At 32.7% G+C, this 14,476-nt stretch overlaps 3 protein-coding genes across 3 annotated transcripts; all 3 read left to right on the top strand.

Moving 5' to 3' along the window:
* Positions 1-226: 226 nt before the first annotated feature.
* LOC115697667 (non-specific lipid-transfer protein 1-like) lies at positions 227-568 on the top strand. The gene has a single exon (XM_030624758.2). The coding sequence runs from the start codon at positions 227-229 to the stop codon at positions 566-568; it is 342 nt and encodes a 113-aa protein (XP_030480618.1).
* A 7,736-nt stretch (positions 569-8,304) lies between these two features.
* LOC115697122 (non-specific lipid-transfer protein 1-like) lies at positions 8,305-9,378 on the top strand. Its single transcript, XM_030624029.2, has 2 exons — positions 8,305-8,787; positions 9,123-9,378. Exons 1-2 carry the CDS (start codon positions 8,474-8,476, stop codon positions 9,130-9,132), a joined length of 324 nt encoding a protein of 107 aa, XP_030479889.2. The 5' UTR covers positions 8,305-8,473; the 3' UTR covers positions 9,133-9,378.
* A 629-nt stretch (positions 9,379-10,007) lies between these two features.
* LOC133029195 (uncharacterized) lies at positions 10,008-11,273 on the top strand. Its single transcript, XM_061101684.1, has one exon. The coding sequence runs from the start codon at positions 10,008-10,010 to the stop codon at positions 11,271-11,273; it is 1,266 nt and encodes a 421-aa protein (XP_060957667.1).
* The last annotated feature ends 3,203 nt before the right edge of the window (positions 11,274-14,476 follow it).

The raw sequence follows: 14,476 nt of genomic DNA, 5'->3' as shown, positions 1-14,476 counted from the left end.
TAATAGAAGCACAACCACCACCAACTAACCCTTCCAAAAACTATAATAATATAACTCATAGTATTACTTTATTATTTGCCTATAAAATGAGAGGACAAGGTACACACTATCATCACTACACAAATCTTCTAAGCTATAAATATATATATATAGTTATATACTCCACACAAAATATATACATATACATAATCTTGATTTGCTATTTAGTCCCTAGTATACAACAAATATGGCAAGTTCAATTGTGAAGGTATTTTGCTTGGTGGTATTGGCCATGGTGATAGCATCACCAGTGACACATGCCATAACATGCAGCCAAGTGGATAGCAACTTTGACCCATGCTTGAATTACCTAACTTTTGGCGGGAGCGGGACTGTCCCGGCTAAGTGCTGTAACGGTCTTAAGTCGTTAAGCAATGCAGCCAGAACTCCCGCCAACCGTCAAGCTACCTGCAATTGCTTGAAAGAAACTGCAGGTAGAATCAAAGGATTCGACTACAATCTTGCCGCTGGACTTCCCGGCAAGTGTGGTGTCAGCATTCCTTGCAAAATTAGCCCCTTCACCAACTAAATTGGTAACATTTTATATATATAATACATTTTATCAAGTAAAATTATGATTTAATTTTTTAATTTAAAGAAACTCGATATTAAATTATAATATTGCACACATTTGTGTTCGTAGACATAGCTTAATAATTTCATAAGAAAACTTTTTCTCACTGAAAAAGTCTCTAAGTTCGAATTTTCCCCCAAACATATATAATATTATATTGGACATTGATCATTAGATTTATACACTATATGCTCTTTTGTGATAATAATAATAATGGTTTATTATTTTTTTTATTTTTCTTGATGCAGAGTTCAGTAAACTCCATGGTGATTTTTCCAGCTTATATATATAATTATAAGAATAAAAAAGTGTTGGTGTGTTATATATAATAATATGACGATAGTCTATATATATATATATACCTCACTACGTGTATTTGGATTCTCATTAGAGAGTCGTTTTGTGCGTTTATAGCTTTAATTAGTATTATGTATTTTTTTTATAATGAATGAGTAAATGAAGTGTTATAAAGATTGTAATTGTTTTTAATTACTATAAATATATTTTTAGTAGTAGAAAAATGTTAAGTGCCAATTCACGAAAGTTAATTTTATTTTAGCTTTTAATTTTTTTTTAATATCATAATTTTAAAATTAATAATATTTAATATAGTGATAATCATTGAAATTTGAAAGCATAATAGTGATTTAAATAAAAACAAAAATTACTATTATACTTTGTAATAGTAATTAAAAAAAAATTATTATTCGTCCTAAATTTATCTTCGTTATTAATGAAAATGCTAATCTGGTTAAACTATCAAAACATTCAAATTTAATTTAAAATAATATTTAAAATTTAACTAATTCTAAATATCAAAATTTGAAAATAATTTTTAATAAAAAAAATAAACAATATGAACAAATTTATATTTAATTGCAACACTTTATAGGTGGATTAATTATATTTAGATTTAACTAACTACATGGATGCTGACCCTTTACGTGACAACATCTAATAATTTGTTATTTTTTTACTTTTAAAAAAAAGTCACCCAATAATTTCTCATAAACCAAGAATTTTGTTATATAGCCACATCTAATAATAGTAATTTTTGTTTTTATTTAAATCACTATTATGCTTTCAAATTTCAATGATTATCACTATATTGAATATTATTAATTTTAAAATTATGATATTAAAAAAAACTAAAAACTAAAATAAAATTAACATACGTGACTTGACACGTAACATCTATCTAGTACACATATATATATGAGTAAGGATATGTAATTAATTTGAATTATATAGAACATAAAAATAATTTTCGATAAATAATGAGGTTTTTTATTTTTTATTATGGCCCCCAAAAAGTGTGGGTTCTAAGTATCGGTTTAGCTCGTTTATGCTTAAAGCCGTTTTAGGACACTATTCCACATAAAATATTGAGTCATATATAAGAATATGAGTTACTTTCACGTGTCACCAATTAATTTTAAGAACTTCGTGATTCTCAACATGTTATCAGAGACATATCGATTCCTAGCGAGCATGTGACCCTGCCCGATCCGCACATATATATACATAGTCATCTTGTCCACTGATCTAATACGGTTCAAGATTAATAAACAAAAATTACCACATTCTTGAGGGAAAATATTGTAGATTACTGTCCCACATGAAATAAATGGTAAAATATTGAGTCATATATAAAAATACGGACTATTCTATTTATCACCAATTAGTTTTAAGATAGAACCAGAGCTGACCTTGAGTAATAATAGACTCAAAAAAAAAATTGAGTGTGTTTTATCTAAAGTAAAATGTGAGTATTATTGGACCTTTTTTACAAAAATTTTCAAAGATACCATTTTTTTAATGCAAAAAATATATTATATGAAAATTTTGGGTCTTAGGTTTGAGTAGGCCCTAAGCACGGGCCTAGCCCGCCTTAGTCCATAGTCGGGCCTGGATAAAACTTCATGATTTTCAATAAATAGAGGAAATTACACTCTATACCCTTTTTATATTGTTCTCTTTAGTTTTTACCCTCTTTTTTAAAGTCTATCAATTTTACCTCTTTTTTTAAACATTGTACTAATTTTGCCCCTGTCACTTCAAGATACTCTCCATGTGACTCTCTTATGTCAGGGTATTTTGGGTACAATACATATAAAAAGAGGTATGTTTCAAATAAATATAAAATTAGAGGTAAATTTGATTAATTGATTAATAAAAGTGGTATTTTTCAACTTACCCCTAATAAATAATGACTCCATCTTGAGATAATCCTCCACGACAAAGGATAGCAAACATGGCATTTTCACAATCGCTCTCTAACTAATCCATGCTACCCTGTTATAAGGGCACTATTTAAAAAGAGGTTTTTTTTTATAAATATGAAAAAATATAGTAGAGTTTATTTTTTTTATGGCATAAATAAATAGCACAAAAAAACATAGGATTAAAAAATAATTAAAGTTTAAAATATGGGAAAAACAATAAATAAATTTGATAAAACTTGTAATAATAAGGTTCGTCGGAAAAATCATTGGGAAAGTCACCGACGCCAGAAAAGTTGCTGGAAAAGTCACCGTCGTCGAAAAAAAGTCACCAAAGTAAATGTCTCAGATATAAACAAAAAATAGAACTGGCTCTATAACATAATGAATAAAAATAAATAATTCAAACCGGTTAGACTGAAATATAACCAGTTCTGTAACATAATGAATAAAAACAAATTAATAACTCAAAATAACTCAAATCAGTTATAATTAAAATAGAATCGGTTCTATAACAGTATTATAATGAATAAAAACAAATAACACGAAATAACTCAAATCCGTTATAACTAAAATAGAACCGATTATATAACATAATGAATACAAATAAGTAACACGCAATAACTCAAACCGATTACAATTAAAAAATAAAGAGGAAATCAGTTCCTGAAATACTGAAACATAAATTAAAAACAAAACTAGTTCCATAACATAACACATAATACCCCTCATAAAACCGATTATAATTTTTTTAAAACAAAAATGGGGATCAATCCCAAAAAATATTAAGGCATAAATATGAAAATAACCGATTCCATAACAAAATAAATAAATACAAATAATAACACACAATAACTCAAATATAATATAAAGAAACTGGTTATATTTATCAACTAGTTAAAAATTTGAGACAAAAAAATTAGTTTTGTAAAGCAACTAAGATAAAAACCCACACACAAAAGCCAGTTAAATAAAATAACTCAAACAAAAATATTCATTCAACATGCTCTAACCCACCAAACAATTACACTCATACCATATCTACCCCAAAAATACTATTCATTATGTTATATAACCGGCTCTTTGTTAGTTATAACCGGTTTGAGTTATTTTGTGTTATTTATTTTTATTCATTATAACACTGTTATATACGGTTCTATTTTAATTATAACCGGTTTGAGTTATTTTATGTTATTTGTTTTTATTCATTATGTTACAGAACCGGTTATATTTCAATTATAATCGATTTGAGTTATTTTGTATTATTTATTGTTATTCATTATGTTATAGAACCAGTTCTATTTTTGTTTATATCTGAGACATCTACTTATGGTGACTTTTTTTGGCGACGGTGACTTTTCCAGCACCGGTAACTTGTCCAGCAAAACTTATTATTGTTTTAAAAATATGAAATTTCCATCTTTTTTTACAAAAATATGGCATAAAAAATCTTATATCAATGTAAAAAAATTAAAAAAAAAAAACAAAATCTATAATCCAATAGTATTATTTATTTATACTATAAAAAAGTAAACTCTTATAATTTGTCCATATATTGTGTAATTTCTACTTTAAAAAATTGTAAAATAGCCATAAGCCCAATAGTATTAAGAATAATTAATTTGAACACAATATTTATTATATTTATTAATTTGAACACAATATAATTTTTCCATATATTGTGTTAATACGTCTTTATTGAATATAATCGATATGTTTCTTGAATATGTTATGTCAATGATCTCACTCCCAGACATTCTCGACTTGCTTCATAAAGTGCAAGTATGTTAACATGATTCAAAGTTGTCTCGTTAAAAATCTTATTAGGAAAATCCAGTAGGACAAAACCTGAGATAAGGAAAACAGAGTGCAATATATATTTCATATTCGTAATTATTTGCAAGTTGCCTTATTAAAAATCTTATCAGGAAAATCTAGTGGGAAAAAACATGAGCTAAGAGAAAAAGAGTGCAACATGAATATGTCTTTCCCTCATGCACATATGATCCATAATTATTTTAATTGGTTATAATATATCTCATAAAATTATTGTTATCACTTTTAAAATATCACCATATATTATCTATGATCATATATTTTCTATAACTCTTCCAGAGTATGTGTGGACTTCTAAATCACACTCTTTTAGACAATATAAGTCAACGACTTTGGGAGGAACTATCTCCACTTCTAGTTCAGTTCTCATATGAAGCAACCGTAAAACGCTTCACCTATTTGCTCAGAATAATGGTAGTGTTGAATCTCAGATTCTAGAGAACCACTACTGATCTCAGAAGCACTTGAGGAACTGTCCAAAGAACTCTCGAAAGAATAATTGGCTATCTAAATTGAAGGATAGTCTTCGTAGAAAAGACTGAGCAAGTCTTCGTCAATCCAATTGGTATTGACTAAAAGTGATTCAAGTAGAAGATTTTTTATCTTTCTGTACTTCTAAATTTCAGCTGGAAATTTTGAACAACTACACTATAGCAAGATGTGCAACCACACAATAGTAAGCAACAATGGTATGCTTCTAACATCTGGATGAGATATAGTGTTTCAAAACATAAATTTATCACTTGGTTAGCAGCATGGAACTGATTGAAGACCAAGGATAGACTAATAAAGCAAGGGATGCAAATGGAGCTGTATTATTTAATTTGGGGCTTGGAAAATGAGTTAGCTTTTGAGTATTGTTAGTTAGTTATAAATAAAAAAAATATTAATTATGTTGTAATTTTTAAGAATTAATTTGAGTCATTCAATTAAATTAATGGCTAACTCATTAATTAAACTCTATTTAAGTGAATTATTTCAAATTTTTTAAAATTAGTTACATATAATTTTTTTATAGAGTTTTTGACAGTTAAGTTCTCTCGGCTACTATTTTCACTTACACTTAACTTTTCTAGCTTAAATTTTGGCGGTAAATTTTTCCAAATTACTAAATAGTTAGCAAATTTAAGGTGACATATCCAGTTAACTGCTACCATAGACTGCTTATGTGTATACTATTATACACATGACACATTTATATTGGTATACCTAATATTTTTATTTCTAAATTTATTTTAAAATTATAAAAATAAAAATAAAATATTTTAAAAAATAAAAAATATTATAAATTTGAAATAATTTTTTATAATTTTGAAATAATAATATTAAGTGTACCAATATATAAACATGTCACATATATATAGAGTGTATACACAGTGGCGGACCCAGAATTTAAAGTGAGGGGGGGCGTAAATAAATTTAAAAAGAAAATATAAAGTGCAGTTAGTGGGATTTGAACATTTACCCTTTAACCTATTTAACAACTACCTTAACCATTACACCAAGGTTAGTATTATGTTTATAAATATCATCTTTTAATACAAATATATGTTGTAACTAATTAAAATACATATACATTTTTTTCTCGATTTTTTTTTTCAGTGGGTCCGCCCCTGTGTATACATAAGTCGTCTATGTTAGCAGTTAATTGTGAAAAATATTTGACACCTTAAATTTGTTATCAATTCAATAGTCACTACAAAAAATTGCTACTTTTAGTGATAATTTTTTAATCACAACATAAATTTTTTGTGACTAAATTTTTAATTACAATTTATTGTGACTAAAAACACATTTAGTCACAATAAATTGTAATTTTTGTGACTAATACTTTTAGCCACAGACATTTTAGTCACAACGCAATAATGATAATTTATAATTAGCCACAACTTTTTTTTATCTTTAATCACAAATTTTATTGTCATTAAAATTAAGAATTTTTACAGTGAGTTTAAAAAATTTTACCACCAAAATTTAAACTTAAAGAATTAACTACAAGACCAAAACTCTCTACCATGTAGGAACAAAAATAATGTTCATATTACTGTCATTTTTTTTTTTTTAATGATAAGACAATACATTTTTGGTCCTTATAATTTATTTTTATTAATAATAAATTAAAATTTAAGATTTTTCATGGCTGTCTGAACTGAACGATAGTCTTCGTAGAGAAGACTGAGCAAGTCTTCGTCAATATTTGTAATTGGTATTAGCTGAAAGTGATTTAATTAAAAGATATTTTGTCTTTCTGTACTTCTAAATCTCAGTTAAAAGTTCATATTGTTTGATTTTTGGCCTGAAAAATGAGTTTTATTAGTTAGTTATAAATAAAAAAAAAAATAATTAATTATATTGTATTTTTTAAGAATTAATTCAAGCTATTTAATTAAATTAATGGCCAATTCATTAAAACTCTATTTAATTAAATTATTTTAAATTTTTTAAAAACTATTAAGATGCATCTTCTTTTTTCCTCATATTATTGTTTCCTCATGATAAGACCAATTTTTCAGTCCTCATAAATTTTTATTATTAATAATAAAATAAAATATAAGACTTTTCAAAGATGTGACATATACATATAGTGATATATAGATATTTATATAATATTTTCTTTGAAGCTAAGATAGAATATATATGGGTGTAAAATTAATTAATCATTCTCATATATATCATTTGAGAACATTAATTAATTAATCTTTGTTGGACTGATATTGGAAAATTGTACCAATTAATAGGTACTTCTCAATTCTCATTCCCTTGCATATATATATATATGGGTAAATACTATTTTGGATCCTGTGTTTTGCAAAAGTTACTAATTGGACCCTGTGTTTTGTTAAATGACAAAATGGACCCTGTATTTTCTAAAATAGTAAAAATAGGACCCTAAGCTTAATTTTTGACAATTTTTTTTTTAATACAGCCAACTTGAAGACAATGCTTAATACGAACAGATACAAAAAATGTAAACAGTTTTGTCATAACACTTTTAGATCGGATTATAATTAAACTTTATTTTGATAAAAAATCAATTCAGGGTCCTATTTGTACTATTTTAGAAAATACAGGGTCTATTTTGTCATTTAACAAAACACAGGGTCCAATTGGTAACTTTTGTAAAACAGAGGGTCCAAAATGGTATTTACCCTATATATATATATAATTATATATATATATATATATATATATAATTAAGCCCTAGCCATATATATATGGTTCACTTATTATTTTTTTTTTCCTGTGTCGAGGTATAAATATATATAATTATATATAATATAGCTTAATCAAATTTATACTACTTGTCCAATTAAAAATAATATATTATATATTAGATTGATGTTAGTGTAATGTATAATTAACTTTTTTAATTAAATTTAATAAAGTAATTAACATAAGTGAAATATGGTAGTGAATTGTTGTTATGTATGTTAATTAAAATATCCTTATGTAATTTACATAGTTTTTATTTTTAAGTATATATAATAATATTATAAAATTATTAGAAAATATTCTGTTGAATAATAGTATATTCTTAAATTAATTATATAGAATAGATATTAATAAAAAAAAATATATATATATATTCCTAAATATTAATTTTAATTGAAGCACAACCACCACAAACTAACCCTTCCAAAAACTAATAATAACTCATAGTATTACTTTATTATTTGCCTATAAAATGAGAGGGCAAGGTATACACTAATCACTACACACATCTTCTAAACTATATAAATATATATATACTCCACACAAAATATATAATCTTGATTTTCTATTTAGTCCCTAATATACAACAATGGCAAGTTTAATTATGAAGGTACTTTGGTTGGTGGTATTGGCCATGGTGATAGCATCACCAGTGGCACATGCAATAACATGCAGCCAAGTGTCTAGCAATCTTGCGCCATGCTTGGATTACCTAAGGAACGGCGGGACTGTCCCGGATGCGTGCTGTAACAATATTAAGTCGTTGAGCAATGCAGCCAGGACTCCCGCCGACCATCAGGCTGTCTGCAACTGCTTGAGCAAAGTTTCAAGCGGTTCCAAAGGATTCATGAGCTACAATGCTTCTGGACTTCCGGGCAAGTGTGGTGTCACCTCCTGCAATAGGTAACATTTTATATTGCATTTTATTATACTTTAATTTTAAAATCTGAAAAATTATGATTTAATTTAGTATTAAATCTTACATATTTAAATATAAAGAAACTCAATATTAAAATTGTTTTACAGAGAATTAAAATTTCAAGTTCGAATCTCCCAAAACATAAAAAAATATATATATATTATATTGGACACCATAAGCAATATAGTTAGTAATTAACGTGATGATTAAATAATATTTTCAATAATTATTAATGATTGTATAATAATTAGATTTATACAGTATATGCTCTTTTTTGATAATATTAATGGTTTATTATTTTTTATTTTTCTTGATGCAGAATTCGGTAAACTCCATGGTGATTTTTTCAGCTTATATATATAAATATATATATATATATATATAATTATAAGAATAAAAAAGTGTTGGTGTTATATATATTTATAAACCTCACTACGTGTATTTGGATTCTCTTTAGAGACTCGTTTTGTAAGTTTATAGCTTTAATTAGTATTATGTAATGTTTTATAATTAACGAGTAAATGAAGTGTTATAAAGATTGTAATTTGTTTTTAAATATATTTTTGTTATTCATATGTTTATTTCTACATATAACATATAATATAATCAAGTAATAACCTACAACAAAACCCAACCAGTTTTTCTTTTTCTTGAAGTTTTTCTCAAGGACGGCCTCTGGTACAGTAACTGTAAGAGAGTTACTATCTCGGTTCTCCCTCAACCCTTTTCACCCCATTTCCCGACATTTCCAGCATCTTCTTCCCTGATCTTCCCCATGTCAACCCTAATGATTGCAAATAGCCCCCGTATCCCCCGCGCTCAGCATCTATTTAATGCAATCTCTCTCTCCCAGTTGCATTTAATTCTGACGGCACCCTTTTTTGGGCATTTAATGCTCGATCAGACCTTCCCTCTTCTCTATCTCTCAATACTCCCACTAGAATCCACCCTAACCATCCTTTCCATCTTCTCAAGCATTTACTTCCGGGTAATCATTTCCCCTCCGCCTCTGCAGATCGCTATTCCAGGAACCGAAGCGATGTCTCCCAACTCATCTCATCGCCTGACGCGCCCATCCATCTCCAGGTATCTCCCTCGCTCCTTTTCTCTCCTTTTTCTCTATTTATTCCTGATTTGCCTCAACTGTTTGTCACCTCCTACCAACCTCAGTTCATATACTTCCCAGACTCTCTCCCTTGATTCAATGGCCTCTTCCTCCTCTTCTCCCAATGTTCTCACCCCTCTTTCTGAAGAAGAAAGCCTCATCCATGATTTCGACCACATCTCTATCTCTTCCTCGTCTGACCCAAATGCCTTCTGCCTCATCTTCAAGCTTCTTTCCCCCAGAACTGCTAAGCCTGCTTGGATCGAAAAGGCTATGTCTGAGGCATGGACCCTTCGTTTCCCAACCAAAATCTCTGAGTATCACTCTGGCCTTTTTCTGGCCACATTCCAATGCGATGGGGATCGCCGTCGCGTCCTCGAAGAGCAACCCTGGCACTTTGACAAATTTCTTATAGTGTTCACTCACCCTGATGTTTCCCTAACCCCCACCCCTGAAAGTATCAGATACACCCCATTCTGGATTCAAGCCCACCGTATCCCCTTCGGTCGCAGAAGTCTTCAGTTGGCCCAGTTCATAGCTGATGAACTGGGGGACCTTATTGAAATCTACCCTCTCTCCCTGCTTGAGAACTCTGGTCCTTTCCTTAGGATCAGAGTCTTGCTTGACATTACCAAGCCTCTGCGCCGAGGTATGACTATCCGTTTTAGGTCCATCCATGAACCCAAATGGATAAGTTTCAAATACGAAAGCCTCCCAAATTTCTGTTACTTCTGTGGTCGTCTGGATCACACTTACAACAAATGTTCTCGTTACCTTCTCCGCTGTGACAATTTTCCTTCCCCTCCTCTCCTTGAATACACTGACTCGCTTCGTGCTCCGGCTCAATCTCAACTCAAAAAGAATCCTTTTGACATCTCCAATGCTACTCCGTTTGAAGAGCTTATCCCTCCTCCTGCCTCCCCGGCTCACAGTCTCCAGCATGCGGTTGACCAATTTCTTCGAGTCCATTCCCCTCCTCACTCCACCAACATTGTTACGTCCACATGCATTTTCCCAAATTACGCCCCCCCTCAGTCAACTCATCAAGCCGCTCCAATCCCAATCATGACCACGTCCACCATCTCTCACACTGCCAAAGGGAAAGGCATTGCTTTCCCTGTCTCTGAACCACCTATATCCAGGCCCCCGGGCATTGTTATCCAAGAATCTTCCACAAGATCTTCTCCCACTTCCTCAGTGGGAACCCGTAAGCACTTCACTAGGCAATCCACTCAAGTTGGGGACTCTGTCAGGAGTATGCTCAAGCGTGCTCGTGCAGCTCCTGGTGATGATGCTGTGGTCCCTTCCGTTTCTGATGATGAACCAACGGCGGGTGTCGCTACGCGACCCCGCCGAGAAAAATGAATCTCTGCAGTTGGAACGCTCGAGGTTTAGGGAGTTCTCGAGCGTTCCGTCACCTCTCCCTTCTGGTCAAGCAACACCAGCCTACCCTGCTTTTTGTTATGGAAACCAAGCTGCCTGCCAACCGGGGACTCAACCTGAAGTATAAGCTTCATTTTGACAATGTTTTTGAAGTTCCTAGGAATGGGTTAGGGGGGGGTCTTTTGCTTTTTTGGAAAAATTGTATTGATGTAACCGTGGTTTCTTACTCCCTTAATCATATAGACTGTTATATAAATAATTCTAATGATATCAACTGGCATTTCACTGGTTTCTATGGTTCTCCTTATGTTCATTCTAAAATTTTTACTTGGACGTTGCTTAATCGTTTATTTGATACTGCCCCTTTATTACCGTGGTTAGTAATTGGAGATTTTAATGATTATTTATCCCTCAATGATCGCAATTCTGCCACCCCTCCTCCCCCTCATGCTATGCACCAATTTCACTCCTTCCTTCATTCACGTAATTTAAATCCTCTTCCTTGCACGGGCAACAAATTCACTTGGCGTCATGGTTCCATTCTGGAACGTTTAGACTGGTGTACTATTTCCCCTTCATGGAAAGCTCTTTTCCCCCATGCTTCTCTCACCCATTTGGGCTTTTATGGCTCTGATCACAGGGCCCTTAAACTCCAACTGGAAGACTCTTCCTTCAGAAACCTTCATCACTCTCGCTTCCACCTTGAAAACTATCTCCTTAATGATCCCTCATTCCCAGCCTTGGTCCGAAACTCTTGGTCCACTCTTTCATCCCCTTCCTCCCTCCCTCTTCAGCATTTCCTCAACAAACAATCTTCTTGCCTCTCAACAATTAAGGCCTGGCAATCTTCACAACCCTCCCTTAAGCACCAAATTTCCCGAACTCAAGCTGATCTTGACCGGTTGTTAAATAACAATCACTCAGCTCACCTTTATAACCAGCAGATATCTCATCTCCAATCTGAACTTAATCGACTTCTCCTAAAAGATGAAATATACTGGAAACAAAGATCGAGGGCTGCCTGGCTTCGGGCTGGAGACAAGAATACCCGTTTTTTCCACCAAAAAGCCTCTAATCGAAAACGCAACAATTACATTCGGTCTCTCACTCTTCCTGATGGTTCCCTCATTCATGACTCTCAAACCATTTGTGCCCAATTTCTTTCCTTTTACACTGATCTTTTTACCTCTCAAGGAACCTCCCCATCTGCCATCTCTTCCATTCTCCAGGGGGTCACCAAGTCTCTTTCCTCTGCTCAATCGGCTTTTCTTGCTGAACCTTTCACTGCCGAGGAGGTTAAAACAGCCATGTTTAGCCTTTCTGGAGACAAATCTCCAGGCCCAGATGGCCTAAACTCCTTTTTCTATCAGAAAAATTGGGACATTATTGGTCATGATCTTACTCAGGGTCTTCTCCACATCCTTAATAATCATGCTGATTTTTCTCAAATCAATAACACTATATTGGTCCTTATCCCTAAAAAGAAAAATCCCAAAAGCGTCCGTGATTTTCGTCCGATCAGTCTCTGCAACACTTTGTATAAGTGCCTCTCTAAGGTTTTGGCTAATCGTCTTAAACTCGTTCTACACTCTATTATTAGTCATAACCAAAGTGCTTTCCTCTCTGGGAGGCAAATCACGGATAATATTGTAATTGCCAATGAGCTTATTCATGCCATTCACTCTAGGAAGCATGGCAAAGTGGGATGGGCTGCGATCAAATTGGATATGGAAAAAGCCTTCGACCGTGTTGAATGGTCTTTTATTTCTCATTTCCTTTACCATATTGGTGCTCCTCCTACCTTCACTTCCCTCATCCATAAGTGTCTCTCCACTGTCACCTACCAACTGTCCCTAAATGGTCAATTATCCACGGTATTTTCCTCCTCGCGAGGCATTCGTCAAGGTGACCCTTTATCACCTTATCTATTCTTAATGGTGGCTGAAGGTTTGTCTGCTGCCATTCGCCTTCATGAAGAAGCCAACCTCCTTTCAGGTATTAAAATTTGCCGCGGGGCCCCTGTTTTTTCCCACCTTCTCTTTGCTGACGATAGCATGGTTTTTGCCCCTGTTTCTTCTCAATCCTCAGAGGCTATAAATCACATTTTACTTCTTTATCATGAAGCCTCTGGCCAATCTGTTAACAAGGAAAAGTCTTCCATTCTCTTCTCCCCTAACACTCCTTCTGATTCTCAAACAAATTTTCGATCTTCCTTGCTTCTCCAGGGTGAAGGGTTTATTAGTAAATATCTTGGGGTTCCTCACTGTATAGGTAGGGTCAAGAACTCTGTTTTTCACTATCTTATTCAAAAAACTTCTTCTAAACTTAGTTCTTGGAATGAAAAACTCTTCTCCCGTGCTGGCAAAGAAATTCTCATTAAATCAGTCATCCAAGCAATCCCTTCTTTTGCCATGTCCTGTTTCAGACTTCCAAAATCCACCTGTGCTTCAATTCAAAGCTTAACAGCTAAATTCTGGTGGGGCTCCTCTTCGAATAAACAAAAAATTCACTGGAAAAATTGGCCTGCTCTCTCGGCTTCTAAGTTTTTTGGGGGCTTGGGATTTCGTTCTCTTACTTCTCACAATCAAGCTCTTCTAGCCAAGCAGGCTTGGCGGATTTGGTCTAATCCTGACTCCCAGTTACATTCTCTGCTCAAGGCGCGTTATTTTAAACACTCTGACATTCTCCATGCCCCTAAAGGTCATAACCCTTCTTTTACCTGGAGAAGCCTCCGTTGGGGCACCCAACTTCTCAATCAGGGCCTTACTTGGAAAATCTCATCTGGTAACGATGTACCTATCTCAGCCCCAAACTGGATCCCCCACATCTCGCATCCAACTTTATTACATCCCCTTGATCCCTCCTCTTCCACTGTCTCCTTTTTTATTACTCATGATCGCACCTGGGATGTTGATAAGTTGTACCATTATTTCCCATCTTATCAGGCTGAGGCTATCCTTACCATTCCTTTGGATATTGGACCTTCGGACACCCTCATCTGGGGATTGCATCACTCTGGCTCATTCACGGTTAATTCTGCTTATCATTTAGCTCAGTCCAAGGTCCTCAATCCCTCTCCTTCAACTTCCAACCCTAATCCTTATAAGGATTGGTGGAAAACTCTTTGGACCTTGAAAATCCCTCCTAAAATTAAACACTTCACTTGGAAAGCTTTCAACCACCTT

Source organism: Cannabis sativa, chromosome 7, assembly GCF_029168945.1.
Source record: "Cannabis sativa cultivar Pink pepper isolate KNU-18-1 chromosome 7, ASM2916894v1, whole genome shotgun sequence".
Classification (NCBI taxonomy): Eukaryota; Viridiplantae; Streptophyta; class Magnoliopsida; order Rosales; family Cannabaceae; genus Cannabis; species Cannabis sativa.
The sequence above is the reverse complement of the archived record's forward strand: the minus strand, read 5'-3'. Positions and strand labels throughout refer to the sequence as shown.